A 15686-nucleotide genomic window follows, 5' to 3' on the forward strand; every position below is an offset into this window, starting at 1 on the left:
AAGTTCTTTAAGGTATCTGACGACGGTAACTTTACCAAGAGTCTGGGCACTGTAGTACCAAGGAATCAATTTCAGTTTTGGTAGGAGCATTGGAGCAAATTTCTTGTACTGTCAATTTTTTATATCTATGATACAGATGTGAAGATAGAATCAAGGAAAACCGCATATTGTTCATGAATCCTGGTCTTTTTTGATAGGCATGACTGTAATTTGGCTCAAAAATGGCTAAATTAGAAAATGCCCAATGCCTTTATTGTCCCAAGATTTAATGTCATAAATTGGAACCAACAGCTTGAAAAAATAATATATTGGAAAAGCTTTATGCTTGTGTTACATTTCTTTTATTTATTTTTATTTTGTTGGCTAAAGGATGGGTTTGCTTAAAACTCCGCTTTGAGCCCTGCTTTTAGTGGAAAATAATTTCCAGTCCATTTAAAATATAAATTTCAATTGAATTTTAAATTCTTTTTTTCTGTGCTGCTGTATTCTGCACCGCCAAATAAAGTTTTTTTATGTTTTTTATTTTTTCTTTAAAAATCAAGATATTTATTGCATAACTACGATTTATAGATACTGCGCTCTCTCTGTCACTCTCTCACTGTCACTTTCATTTTATTTATCTCCCTATTATTTTCTCGTCTTTGTCTTTTTCTTACCCACTCTATCAATCCCTTTAACCTTGCCCTCATCTTATAGTCCCATTTTGTTGTCTCTATTGGACAAAGTTACCTTGAAAATGATATCTTTTGCTTTTTCTCCAAGTTTTCCACTGGAGATTGTAGATTTTTCTGTTTTCCTGCTTCATTCTCAAATATTGTCTTTCACGAGGGGTTTTCCACTCTCCATGGACTGGTGTATACCTTAATTCACCGTTTGTACCACCATGTGTGTCACAATCCATGAAACTTGATACAGCTCGATGGAATTGCACCTTTCCCCGCCATTTCTACCATATGTGGTACGTATCACCCATTTTGGTGTCACCTATTTTTGGAAATTGTCTGCCCCTTAGTCTTGGCTTCTCGGTTCTGATCACCAAGATTTCCAAATTATATCCATTTTTTGCCTGAGAACACTTTTTCCTGACAAGATAATTAATGATATTGTATTCCTTTGTAGGTCGCCAATCTCCTGCGTTTGTTCCATATTCCCCAGATTTCCCCGGCTTCAACATCTAAAGCCTTGAGCGATAAATCAAAATATGAATTATTTGCTCGAACAGTTCCTCCGGACACTTTTCAGGTAAGTGATTTCTTTAAGAACGTCATTATAATAAAAATGACGTCATTATAAGAAAAAGGGCTGCTGGATGAAAAATCTCTTTGTTTTTAAGAGGGAGTTAGAGAATCAAAGAGTAGTTTATGTATAAAGCTCCAATGAATGTATTTTGGGTCTTATAACAGTAATACCAAAAGTGTGGGCACTCCAAAAACAGAGGAAGATTTGCTAAATGCTTTCAGAGAAGTTGCCAACAGATTATTTCGGTTACCATATGAGTGACTCTATGTCAAACAGTAACCTGTACGAAAATATGGTTCAGGGATTTTCAGGGCTCTATCGAGATAAAGGCGAAGGGGTTAGGATACGTTTAGCGAATGAAGGATGGTAGATTGCTAAGGATTGTCCTTGTCGGCTACCTATCCAGGGCCAAATGAAAAGAAGTTCATCCCCAAATGGGCTGGGATAGTGTCGTAAGAAAAGATTTAAGGAAAATGAAAGTTTCTTAGAAGAGAGTACAGAGGGAAGCTTTAATTAGATTAGGATGAAGTAGCAGCGTGCGTTCCGTTTTAGCCTCAGGCGGCTTGGTGCTGTAGTCAGTCGTTAGTAGTAGTCGTAGTATCACAGTTTAGTGCTGTTCAATGCCAAATTTATAATTGTCTCTTTTACGCTAAACTCTACTAAAATAATTAAACAGTTCGTGGTAACGAACTGTAGTAAGGAGCGACCCGGCTATATAGTAACCGAAACTCTAAAAAATGGAATTTTGATACCAGTAGTTACATCAAAAGAATCGCATTTTAATGCTGATTTTAAATATATCAGTTTCATCAACATTAGTCTTACCCATCAAAGGTTACGAGCCTGAGAAAATTTGCATAATTTTAGAAAATAGGGGGAAACACCCCCTAAAAGTCATGCAATCTTAACGAAAATCACACCATCAGATTCAGCGTATCGGAGAAATTTCAGAAGTTTCAAGCCCCTATCTACAAAAATGTGGAATTTCGCATTTTTGCCAGAAGACAAATCACGGATGCGTGTTTATTTGTTTTTGTTTCTTTTTCCCCAGGGGTGATCGTATCGGCTCAGTGGTCCTAGAATGTCGCGAAAGGGCTAATTCTAACGGAAATTAAAAGTTCTAGTGCCCTTTTTAAGTGACCAAAAAAATTGGAGGGCACCTATGCCCCCTCCCACGCTAATTTTTTCTCCCAAGTCACCGATCAAAATTCAGAGATAGCCATTTTATTCACCATAGTCGAAAAACCTAATAACTATGTCTTTGGGGACGACTTACTCCCCCGCAGTCCCTTTGGGAGGGGCTGCAAGTTATAAACTTTGAACTGTGTTTACATATAGTAATGGTTACTGGGAAGTGTACAGACGTTTTCAGGGGGATTTTTTGGTTTGGGGGAGAATTGAGGGGGGTGGTGTTACGTGAGAGGATCTTGTCCATGGAGGAACTTCTCATGGGGGAAGAGACTTTCAATGGAGGGGGCGCTGGATTTTCTAGCATTATATAAAAAAAAATAAAAAAATAAATATGAAAAGTTTTTTTCTACTGAAAGTGAGGCGCAGCATTAAAACTTAAAACGAACAGAAATTATTACGCATATGAGGGGTTTACCTCCTCGTAATACCTCGCTCTTTACGCTAAATTTTTTTAGTAATTTCAACTATTTATTCTACGGCCTTTGTGATTCAGGGGTCATTCTTAAGGAATTGGGACACAATTTAAGCTTTAGTGTAAAGAGCGAAGTATCGACGAAGTTCGCTACGTAATTTAATTCATAAGCTGCGTATATTTTTTACTTATGAGAACGTTCGTAAAAAATTATAAGTTATAGTTGCCTTTTTATGTAATCAGACAATTGGAGGGCACCTAGGCTTCCTCCCTCGCTCCTTTTTTCTCAAAATCTTCCGATTAAAACTATGAAAAAGCCATCTAGCCCAAAAAAATTAATATGCAAATTTCGTATTAATTATTTATGTGCGAAGAGCCAAGATCAAAACATGCATTAATTCAAAAATGTCCAGAAATTAAACAAAAAAAAGTTTTTTGAAATGAAAGTAAGAAGCGACATTAAAACTTAAAACGAACAGAAGTTACACCGTATATGAAAGGGGCTTTTCCTCCTCAACGCCCCGCTCTTTACGCTAAAGTGTTTTACTGTTTTAAAATGTAGAGCTAAGAGAAAGAGTCAAACTTTCAGAGTCAAAGAGTCAAAAACTGTTGCAAGGACCGTAGGTATATTGCCTAATGACTGCACCATGCAACCTGAAAAAAAGAGTAAAATTACCAATAAGTAAACGGATTTCCCTCCAAAATTCATTAAGATAACTTTTCAATTTCATTTTTCCTCTGGCTGAAGTCTGTTTTTTTTTTTTTTTTAATAAGCAAATGAAAGTTCTTAAGCCGAACTGGCCAGACATGACAATAAACAATCAAGAGAGATAAAATTCTACAAAAAGAAAACTTAGAACGAGACGACGGCCAGTAGAATTAAAAGACTAAAACAACGCGGATATTTCGCCTGTATCGGCTCTAGCTGAACACACATTCTTTTATCCTGAACATTTTATACAATTTGATGAGGCTACAGCTATTTCTAATGATAGAGGTTTTTTCTCAGTGGCGAGGGAGGCTATAGAAATTAAAAAACATATATTTGCTAATATTTCAATAAATGGAGACACAGGGAATTTAAATATTGACCCAATTTATGATATCCTTTTAAAAAATGAACCAATAGTCGATGGGGGGATTAAAATTTTACACAATCACCAGGGGACAAGATTACCCACTAGACCAAAAAGAGTTGCTTCAATGTTAGCTTACAAGAGGATTATTTCGCAACAGAATAATTAACTAAGTTCAATTTTAATAAGTTTTTCCTCAGTTGCTCTTTGATTCTCATTGAAGTAACTCGCATAGCTGCTTTTCCCTACGTGGATAAGTAGCGACAATTGTATTCATTATATTTGGTGGTGGTTTTTATTTGTTTTTAGATTAGTTTTCTTTTAATTTCTATCTTGTGCTGAAGACGCCTTGTTTTATACAGGCGAAATATCCGCGTTGTTTAGTCTTTTAATTCTACTGGCCGTCGTCTCGTTTTAAGTTTTCTTTTTGTAGAGTTTTATCTCTCTTGATTGTTTATAATAAGCAAACGCTGACAAAAAAAGTTGTATAAACAGTATTATCTGATTTTTCCTCAACTGCACAGGAACAGACAATTTGAAATAAACAAAAAAAAGTATAACAAAAAAAGCTTACCAGTAAAAAATGCAAATGCTAACAGATTTAAAGAAGCAGTAAAACACCAAACCGTAGGAGAGTGGGTTTCTGTTGACACGAATTGCTCTTTAAATACAATTTGTTACTATCTGCTGTTTGATCCAAGACTCCTCTGAATTTGAGGCAGGTTACTACTCCATCTTTTGAGCTCCCCTTTTTATAATAAAATTTAATATTTGCTGCTAATGCTTTAAGAGTATCGTTTATCCCTGAAAAAAATTCACCCCTCCAAAGATACAAAATTTAACTACAGGGTAATCATCTTTACAATTTTTAAGACTAGTTCTTTGAATAAGTCTGTTCCCCCCTCCGAGAAATTACCTGATGGTGCCTGTGTCCTATCCCAACCTTTCTAAGTGTTGTGCAGGTAAGCATGCGAGTGAAATATTTTATGTTACACAGATATTTATGTTATATAAATAAATAAATAAAGTTATTGTTATATAACTATGTTATAGTTATATAACTAATTATATTATAGCATAAATAAATAAAGATATTTATGTTACACAATATTTTATGTTACTTGACGGCTTTCTGACACCCTTTGGGCCAAAATTGTTGTTTTACTCCTCGAAATGGCAGAAAAGGGCAGAAATTTGCAGGGCTTTACAAGTTTTGTTACTTAAGAAGGGCAATAGAGCTCTCCTTTTAAAGACTATGCTTGCTGGAGTTTTTTCAGAGAAGTTGAATTTATACAAAAGTTTATTTATTTAATGACCGTTAAAAATCTATCTAAAGCTTTATAAGTTAGTCTTTTACTTTCTAAGGCTAATTAGCAATTCAAAAAAAAAAAATGTACTGCACAAACTACAAAGCAGTCATTTTTTTTTGGTTCTAAGATTCAACTTCTCTCTTTACTTTCGGGAGAAAAACTTTGTTCAAAAAGTTCAAGTTTATTATGTTATTTATTTGCCCCATACCCCCTATTTCTCAGACACAATCTTCAACATTGTGGTGAAGATTGAGCTTTATGGTCATTCTTCCTCATCCTACCCACCAAGTCCCCTTTTTTTTTCTCCATACTTTTGGATGTCCACATTATGTGAAGTTGACCATCGAAAAAATGTACCTTTCGATTTAACATTCAACGCTCTTTCCAAATAAAGTCAACGCCTTGACAAATCCCATTTAAATCCTTAAAGGGACTCTAGAGAGGAAACTTTTTTCCAATTCATCTGTAGTATCCATGGTATGTATTGTAGAAGTATCATTGGCCTCTAGTGTAGGAATTCCAAAAAAAATATGTCTATTTCTTGGGGAGTAGGGTAGGGCAAAACTATACTATGCCAAAGCCGGACATTGGTGATGTCCCGTCGGAGTTTGGTTTAAATTTCTGAGCCATAAACCATTTATCAAAATTTTGGTGTTTTGATTATTCGAGGTAAATACTTGATTATGCCTTATTATATCTTGTTAGACACAACATAATATTACAGTTCCAGTATATTTAGAGAACCACTTTTTTCCTTTCCGGGATAATTTCAGGTCACCCCTCTAAAGAGGAGACTCTTTTAACCATCTGGAGGGAGGAAATTTCGATAAGATGTTGGCTCTAGTCTAAAAATACCCCAGAGAAGAAACAAATACAAAAACATATTTCGGAGTAGTAGGCCAAAAGCAGAGATATTCTAGGTTTAGAACATTCTTCTGCTACAAAACAAATGAATTCTAAAGGGATTGGTAGCAATTATTATGCTTAGAAAGAGCGTTGAAAGGTTTTGTGCATTTTTCAGCTAGCGAAATAATCCATGATTTGAACTGTTCAAGCGTGTCTTTCAATGCTGATAAGGAGTTGGGCAAGTTTGATGAATGTACCAAAAATCTTATCTTAGCTTTTATCACTATATAGCATATAATCACTATCTTAGCTCTTTTACTATCTACCTTGGTTCTACTGCCCTAGGAATGACGCGTGGATGGATAATAAATAGACATATCTATTAATAAATCAACTAACATCATTTTTATACAATTCTAATAAGGGGGAGATTAATGCTAGAATTGTCTCTCACTCACTTGGACTATTTGTCTTAGCTTTTTCTACAATTAGCCATCACTTGATGCCCACAACTATTCCATTTTAATCCGAAAATCAACGAACTCGGTCAAGGTATACTTCTAAGAATTTTATATGTTTTTTTCCCTGCAACTTTGGTTAGCATTTGGTGTTGCGACATCGCATGCTACTACGAATTATTTGACCTAGTTTTATAGATATATTCATGTTGCACATGCTACAAAACAATAAGTTTTGTTAGTTTAAGCTTTGGCTTTGCTTTACCTTCATCAGAAAAACTTTTTTTTCAAATTATTTTAGTATATCCTTACGGTTTTACTTACATAAACCTTGCAGTTTTGGAAATATGAGATACGCCTCCTTTCGTATTAAGGTTGACAAAATATTCTTGCGACATTTATTGTCATAGGATCGTTTATTTAAATAATAAGGTTTTGAAGAGCGGCATTGGGCAATACCACAAAATGTTAAGATTTGTAAAAGAACAACTGATCTTTTTTTTCAATGGAAATGACGTTAATATATGACGAAACCAATATCAAACAGTAAGAATGTCCTAGAATCACATTAAACCTTCTGGACAATATAATAATAATTAAATATCCTGATTAACTAAGATTAGCGAATAAACTAAAAACTGTTTATTTACAGAAGAATGATTTAATAAACTTTAATATACGAATAATCTTTTTACAAAACAAATTGATTGACTGAAGTTAATTCTAAGTATATATGACTAGTGTCACTCTGAATAAGGATGCCATGAACAATGTTGATCAACAATCGCGACAACAGACTTGTTTATCAACAATTGTGGAACAACATCAGTTGTCTTGACAACGCGTATTTTATTTATTGTTGGAAATAAACAACAATTTTTTGAAAATCAACTGAACATTGTTTTACTATTTTCAATTAAACTCATGTTTGTTTTTATAAGTTTCACTGTTCATAAGCCTTTTTGCTGTCTTGCCAAATCTGAAAGTTTCTATAAAACAAAACAATTTTTTTTTCACTGCCCTTTGGAGGAAAAAAGGGTAGGCAATTCAAAAGAAAGCATCTCTCCAGTCTCATTTTAGGTAAGGGATCAAGTTAACAATAGCTATAGCAACACTTCATGACAAATTAATTATTTTTTTTCTTTTGGAATTGTAAAAAAAGCGATTTCAAATGTGGATTTTTTTTCATCCGTATTATGGGTCAACAAGACATTTGTCTTGAGAAAAAATCCTCAGACGATGCAATTTAGGACATATAATTTAATAAGGAGTTTGAGAAGAGAAAATGCAGTATTTGTGCTTTTTAAGAAATCATTAACGTGGTAATCTTGCTTCAAGTCGCTTGAGATTGTAATTAATTAACAAATTCCATCAACAGTTCCATCCTCACTAAAAATGTCCCACTCCCGTAATGTTTCTTGCAGACAATTCAGCCAGAAAAATTCTCCCTTAGCATGCTTTCATATGAAAAGGTCTTTAATTTCTAATTGTTTTCTCGATCACTCTGGAAATCCCTCCTTCCGTGGAATTTTTTTTCCGTAATTCTAAACACGGTGGAAATTTCCTACGGACAATTCTCATGGAACATCTCCACATTCAAAATTGAGTTGGTAAAGAAAGAGTAAGAGAAATAAAAATAATTTCGTATCGGAATACACTTGGTTTACTTAAAAATATTTTTTTCAAAAATAGGGATTTAGGGAATACTCACTCAATGATTTATATGAACATTCAATTAAAACGATTTAACAAATCATGTTACAAGAAGAATAGCGAAAACTGATGAGCCTGTTACAAAAAGACCTTTTAGGCTAGCTACTCAAAAAGCGAAAATCTCGTTATAAAGTTCTTGATTGTTTCTACCTGAATGAACTGCCTTGTTTCGTGTGGTTTTATCTTCAGTCCTGTTTGAATGAAATAATAAAAAAAATCTTTTTTTATAACTGAAAGTAAGGAGCAACACTAAAACTCAAAAGGAACATAAATTATTCCGCATGTGAAGGGGTTGCCCCCTTCTTAATACCTTGCTTTTTACGCTAAACTTTTTAGCACTTTGAAAAAGGTAATTAAACGGCTCTTGTGTTTCAGGAACCATTCTTAAGAAATAGGGACACACGGTCAAACTTTATAGTAAGGAGCAAGGTATTGAGAAGGGAGCAACATCTTTATATACATAATAATTTACATTCGTTTTGAGTTTTAATGTTGCTCCTTATTGCAGTTAAAACAGCGTTTTTTATTTAATTTCTGGTCATTTTTCAAAAGATACCGGTAAATCGGGCTCACCTTCCATGAAAAAGCCCCTCTCTTTTCTTGGAAAACTTCTCCCCTCCAAGGAAAAGTCCCCCCCGAAAAATTCACTCCAAACAAGTCCATCTTCGCTAAAAACTCCCACCCTTCCTAATATTTCTTGCGGACAATTCAGCCAGAAAAATTCATCTTAGCATCCTTTCATTTGAAAAGGACTTTAATTTCTAATCGTTTTCTCGGATATCACTCTGGATTTCCCCCCTTCCGTGGAAATTTTATTCCGGTATTCTAAACACGGTGGAATTTTCTTAAGGACAATTCCCATGGAATATTTCCACATGCAAAATTGAGCTGGTAAAGAAAAAGTAAGAGAGATAAAAATGATTTCGTATAGGAATTCTATTAAATCCTCGCAATGTAAAAGTTCCCCCGGATTTTGCACCCTCGGAAATTTCACTCCCCACGGATAATTCTCCGCTGTGGAAACCAGCCCAAAGCACAAATCACCCCTGTAAAATGTCTTTATACTTCCTGATTACAAATACTATACGTAAACAATGAGCAAATTTCATAGCTTACAACCTTCTCCCCACACATTTGGGGGTGGAGATTATGTTATCCCTAAAAACATTGGTACTAGATCTGTCAACTATGCCAAATGAAATGGCTGGGTCAAAATTTTGATCAGATAACTTTGGTGGAATAAGGGGTGTCGGAGGAGAGCTAGTTGCCCTCCAATCTTTTTTGTCACTTAAAAGGGCATTAGAACTTTTAATTTCCATCCGAAGGCACCCTCTCCCGATTTTCTAGGACGATTATCCAATACGATTAACCCTGGGAAAAAAACAAATAAACACATATATGTGATTTTTTTTTTGGCAAAAAAACGCAAAATTTCACATTTTTCTATATAGGAGCTTGGAACTTCTACAGTATGGTACTCTGATGCCCTGAATCTGACGGTGTGATTTTTATTAAGATTCATTGACTTTTAATGGGTGTTTCGCCTTTTTCGAAAATACGACAAATTTCTCAGGCTCGTAACTTTTGATGGGTAACGCTAAACGTAAAGGGGAATATATATTTTAAATCAGTATAATAAGCTGATTCTTTTGATGTGTCTATTGATATCCGAATTCTGTTTTTTAGAATTTCAGTTGCTAATGAACCGACTTACTCCTTGCTTACAGTTCGTAACCGCGAACTCTTAAGTACTTCGAAACATCGAAGTACTAAGTTGAAGAAAATTGACAGATTAGCAGCACCTCCTTCACGCACAAATCGTTTTTCCAACTCATTCATCCCTTTCTTTGTATCAAAGTATAACAATTGTTGATTTTATCCTATTTGTCTTCTGATTTTTTTGTCGTTTGGTTTAATCCATTTTTTTGTAAGCACAAGCGCCATTTAGTTTTATTAGATAAAAAAACAAGTTTTTTTAAATGAAAGTAAGGAGCAACATTAAAACTTAAAACGAACAGAAATTAATCCGTATATGAAAGGGGCTTTTCCTCCTCAACGCCTCCCTCTGTACGCTAAAGTTTGACTCTTTCTCTTAGCTCTACTTTTTAAAAAAGGAAAAAACTTTAGCGTAAAGAGCGGGGCGTTGAGGAGGAAAAGCCCCTTTCATATACGGAGTAATTTCTGTTCATTTTAAGTTTTAATGTCGCTCCTTACTTTCATTTAAAAAAACTTTTTTTTTAATTTAATTTCTGGACGTTTTTTATTTCATGCATGTTTTGATCTTGGCTCTCCGCACTTAAATAATTAAAACGAAATTTGTATATTAATTTTCCTTTGGCTAAATGGCTTTCTCATAGTTTTAATCGGAAGATTTTTAGGAAAAAGGAGAGAGGGAGGAAGCCTAGCTGCCCTCTAATTTTTTGATTACTTAAAAAGGCAACTAGAACTTTTAATTGTTTTACGAACATTTTCATTAGTAAAAACTATACATAATTTACGAATTAACTTACGTAACGAACTTCTATATTCGTACATTTTTATTGCGTATATGAGGGAGTTCACCCCTCGTCGATACTTCGCTCTTTACACTAAAGCTTAAATTCTGTCCCAATTCCTTAAGAATGACCCTTGAATCACAAAGGCTGTAGAATAAATAGTTGAAATTACTAAAAATACTTTCGCGTAAAGAGCGAGGTATTACGAGGATATTATGCTGCTCCTCACTTTTAGTAGAAAAAACTTCTCATATTTATTTTTTCCTTGTTTTTTTTTAAATAATGCAAAAAAAATCCTGCGCCCCCTTCATTGAAAGTCCCTCCCCCCATGAGAAGTTTTTCCATGGAAAGATCCTCCCGCGTAACCCCCCCCCCCGCCTCAACTCTCCCTCCCGAACCAAAAAAATATCCCCCTGAAAACGTCCGTACACTTCCCAGTAACCATTACTATATGTAAACACATGTCAAAGTTTATAACTTGCAACCCCTCCCAGGGAGATTGCGGGGTAGTAAGTCGTCCCCAAAGACATAGTTATTAGGTTTTTTGACATTGGTGAATAAAATGGCTATCTCAGAATTTTGATCCGTGACTTTTGGAAAAAAATGAGCGTGGGAGGGGGCCTAGGTGCCCTCCAATTTTTTGGTCACTTAAAAAAGGCACTAGAACTTTTAATTTCCGTTAGAATGAACCCTCCTGCGACATTCTAGGATGACTGGGTCGATAAGATCACCCCTGGGGAAAAAAAAACAAAAAAAACAAAAAAAAAACAAATAAACACGCATCCGTGATTTGTCTTCTGGCAAAAAATGCGACATTCCACATTTTTGTAGATAGGAGCTTGAAACTTCTACAATAAGGTTCTCTGATACGCTGAATCTGATGGTGTGATTTTCGTTCAGATTGTATGACTTTTAGGGGGTGTTTTTCCCTATTTTCTAAAATGAAGCAAATTTTCTCAGGCTCGTAACTTTTGATAGGTCATACTAATCTTGATGAAAGTTATATATTTGAAATCAGCATTAAAATGCAATTTTTTTGGTGTAGCTATTGGTATCAAAATTCCATTTTTTAGAGTTTTGGGTACTATTGAGCCGGGTCGCTCCTTACTACAGTTCGTTACCACGAACTGTTTGATGACTACGAGAGATTGTGCAAATAAAAACGATTCTATTCTATTAAGACTTGGCTGAAGCATTGATTTTGAGACTATTTTAATTTCTAATTTTAGTTTTAAAGATCCTATTTTATTCTAAGTCTTATTTTAATTATATATTTGATTTACTGAAGACGGCTCTTTGATAGAGAGCCGAAATATTCAGTTCAGGTTTAAACAAATTTTACTGTCTTAGATAGTAGCCTTGTTATTTTGTGTTGTGAGAGCAACATTTTGGTTTTGTCGTAATTTGTTTTTCCCAAGCACACCGATTTCAGCTTTTTCCTAGAAAGTGATAAGGGTGTAACCTCTGCGGTTTTTACGGAAAGTGTGTACCTTAGGCTGGATTGATGAATACAACTTTGCATTTTGGAAATCTTCGTAGAACTCTTGCCTGGGGCCAAAAAGGATGGTTTTCCTTGTCCTTGAGCCAGAGCCTATTGTGTGGGAAGTGAAGCAGAGTTTTATAGCCTATGGCAGAGAGAACTATCGGAAGTTATGCAGTCAAGCTTTGGTTTTATCAAACCATGTTTCTGCTTTCGAGTGGGAAGCTCCGTTTTAGCTGGCAAGCAGGCATGCACTTGTGTCAAATTGAAGAAGGACTAAAATCTATAATTGTCAAATATATGCAGCAGTTACTCGGCCCCACAGCCAATATATTTTCTTTGAGCAATAAATAAAAATTTACAGAAGCAAAATGTGGCATTTCCCCACGGGTCTGAAAGTGCTGCCATCTATTGTTTCTACCCCATTTCTGTTCATGATTTCAGCTGAGTTTATCATTCAGTTTTTCGCACTTGGGATTGTGGCAGAGATATAGTATCAGATGTGCCTCTTAAACTTTAAAAGTTCTCTCAGTGCTAAAGAAATTAGAGTTTATCCTTTGCTCCTTTCTAAGTGATGACGTCAGAAACTTGGCCTACGGCAAAAAGGTCATATTTTGAACTAAGACAGATAGATTTTTTTTTGACGGCAGTCGATAGCTCTTGATGAACATATCAAAGCATATGTCATCCATTTTTTGGTTGAAAAATTCCTTCATATGATGTACCAGTTTGAAAGTTTAAAGGGTTTGACAACTTCAGTAGTAAGGTACACACTGAAACCAAAAATAGGCCGATACCAATTGTGAGACATATAGGGGAGTTTTAATCAGCATTCGGCTGTTAGCTCATAATCATTATCGGCAATGAGCGGTTAGCAACCTTTGCTAGTTGGTGTACCTATTATTTGTTTCCGGTGAATTTTAGGGCAAAACCAGTTTGGTTCCAGTGGTAAGACATGTAAGGAACTTATTAATTTTAAGATATTTGCTGATTAACAACTATAGCGTTTAATCGAAGTGAGGAAACAAAACCAAAGTGTTGCTCTCGCAACACTTCGCTCGCGAAGCCAAACAAACGTTGGTGCAACACCTCACGTTGCCTATGAACTTACATCTAGTTTTACTTGTTGGTGTTTTTGTGTTGTAAAACTATATCTTTAGTGACACGAAGGGACAAAGTAATTGCGGAGAATTGGAAATCCTCAAAAGAACCGAAAATTTTAACGGTGTTGTTAGGCTACTAATTACTTTTCATAAAAAGAAGGGCTCTCGCTAATAGCTCCTGTCGTTGATTCCGTGACACAACTTAGAAATTATGTCGATGAAGAAAAAGAGACTTCCTTTTTCCTAAAAGAAGAGCATACAGAATTATTCATTGAGTACTTTTTCCATAGTAGAGTTTTCTTAGAAACGACGGAATTTGGACAGATTAATATATATACTTTCTCACGCCTAGCACGTTCAGGTATAAGGAATAATTTGATAGATTTCGAATCAATATTCACTTGTGTTCTTTTTTGATTCAAGGCTCTTTAATTCCTTGCACGTACAATGGGGACTTTCATAATAAAAAAAAAAAATTTATACAGGTACCAATAACGGAAGAGAATCTTCCATAAAAATGGAAGAGAAAAAATGTTTTTAGATGTAGAAGTTATTAATCTGCACGAATTTCTCTGTGAGTTTGGTTTGAGAGATGGGGGCTAAGGGAAAGAAATTTACCAGGATGGTACCTCATCAAATCAAACACTTCGTGGTAACGAACTACAAGTAAGGACTGATCCAGCGCAATAGTAACCAAAACTCTAAAAAACGGAATTTTAATACCATTAGATACAGAAATATCTATCCCCTTTTATATGGATCATTTTGATGGATTTCGTCTTAAGGAGCACAGGAAAGGCAATTGGAGACCACGGAATCAAATGGGGAGGAAAAACGCTCCGGGACTAAGATTATGCTGATGATTTGACCATATTAGATGAAAGTGTGAGCAAAAGGAATGAAGTTTTAGAGGTTTTGCGAGTTCAGGGTGCTAAAATAGGCTTGAAGATTTATGTTAAGAAGACTAAGTCACTAAGGCTAGGAATAAGTGAAGATGAACAGGTGACATTAGGTAACGAAAGATTAATCAGGTTGGGAGCTTCAGTTATCTTGGTAGTATTATTAGTAAAGATGGTGGGAGCAGTGAAGATGCTAAAAGTAGAATAGCTAAGGCTCAGGGTGTTTTTTCACAGTTAAAAAAAGTTTGGAAGAATAGAAAGATAAGTCTACAAACCAAGACTAGAATATTGGAAGCTACAGTGATGACAGTGGTCAAATATGGTTCTGAAGCATGGGTGCTCCGAAAAGCAGATGAAAATTTACTAGATGTTTTCCAGAGAAATTGCCTACGGATTGTTCTGGGTACCCGGCTGACTGACCGTATTTCAAACAGTAGGTTTTACGAAAAATGTGGTCCAATCCCACTTTCTAGGGTTATAATGAAAGAAAGGTGGATATGGCTGGGCCATGTTCTACGGATAAAGGATGAAAGATTACCGAAGATTTTCCTTTTTGGCCAACCGTCTGGGGATACACGGAAAGCAGGTCGTCCTTGTCTGGATTGGGTGGATGTCATAAAGAAAGATTTAAAGGAAATGGGAACTTCCTGGGAGGGTGTAAAGAGGGAGGCTTTTAAATAGAGTAGGTTGGAGGAGGAGCGTGCGTAGCTATGTTGGCCTCAGGCGGCTTGGTGCTGCAGTAAGTTATTAGTAGCAGTAGTAGTAGATACAGAAAACGAATTTGGCTTTTATAATGATTTCAAATATATAAGTTTCATCCAGTTTAGTTTTACCCGTCAAAAGCTTTGGGCCTGATAAAATTTCCCTTATTTTTGAAAAAAGGGGGAAATGCTTCCTAAAAGTCATAGTAACTCAATGAAAGTCACACTATCAGATTCAGCGTTACAGAGAACTCTACTGTAGAGGTTTCAAGCTCCTCTCTGCAAAAGTGAAAGGTTTGTATTTCTTTTACCAGAAGAAAGATCGCAGATGCGTGTTTATTTGTTGTTGTTTTTTTCAGGGGAAATCGTATCGACCCAGTGGTCCTAGAATATTGCAAGAGGGCTCATTCGAATGGAAATTAAAAGTTATAGTACCCGTTTTAAGTGACCGAAAATTGGAGGGCAACTAGGTTCCCTCCCACTCTCATTTTTCTCCCAAACGTGCGTGATTTCAAACAGTTCAAAGTAATGAACTGCAAGTAAGGAGCGACCCGGTTTAATAGTAACTGAAACTCTAAAAAACGGAATTTTGATACCAATCAATACACAAAACGAATTGAGTTTGTTTGCTGATTTCAAATAAATGAGCTTCATCAAGTTTAGTCTTACCCTTCAATAGTTAAGAGCCTGAGAAAACTCACCTGATTTTCGAAAAAGGGAAAAACACGCCCTAAAAGCTATAGTAACTTAATGAAAATCACAT

At 35.4% G+C, this 15686-nt stretch overlaps 1 protein-coding gene across 1 annotated transcript in view; it reads left to right on the forward strand.

The window, feature by feature from the left end:
• The window catches only part of LOC136026542 (metabotropic glutamate receptor-like), a 344543-nt gene that overhangs the window by 79834 nt on the left and 249023 nt on the right, over positions 1-15686 (forward strand). The window contains exon 3 of the mRNA XM_065703226.1: positions 1120-1242. Coding sequence (XP_065559298.1) covers positions 1120-1242 — 123 coding nt within the window. The remainder of the gene's footprint in view (positions 1-1119; positions 1243-15686) is intronic.

This window comes from Artemia franciscana, chromosome 4 (assembly GCF_032884065.1).
Source record: "Artemia franciscana chromosome 4, ASM3288406v1, whole genome shotgun sequence".
NCBI classification, from domain to species: Eukaryota; Metazoa; Arthropoda; class Branchiopoda; order Anostraca; family Artemiidae; genus Artemia; species Artemia franciscana.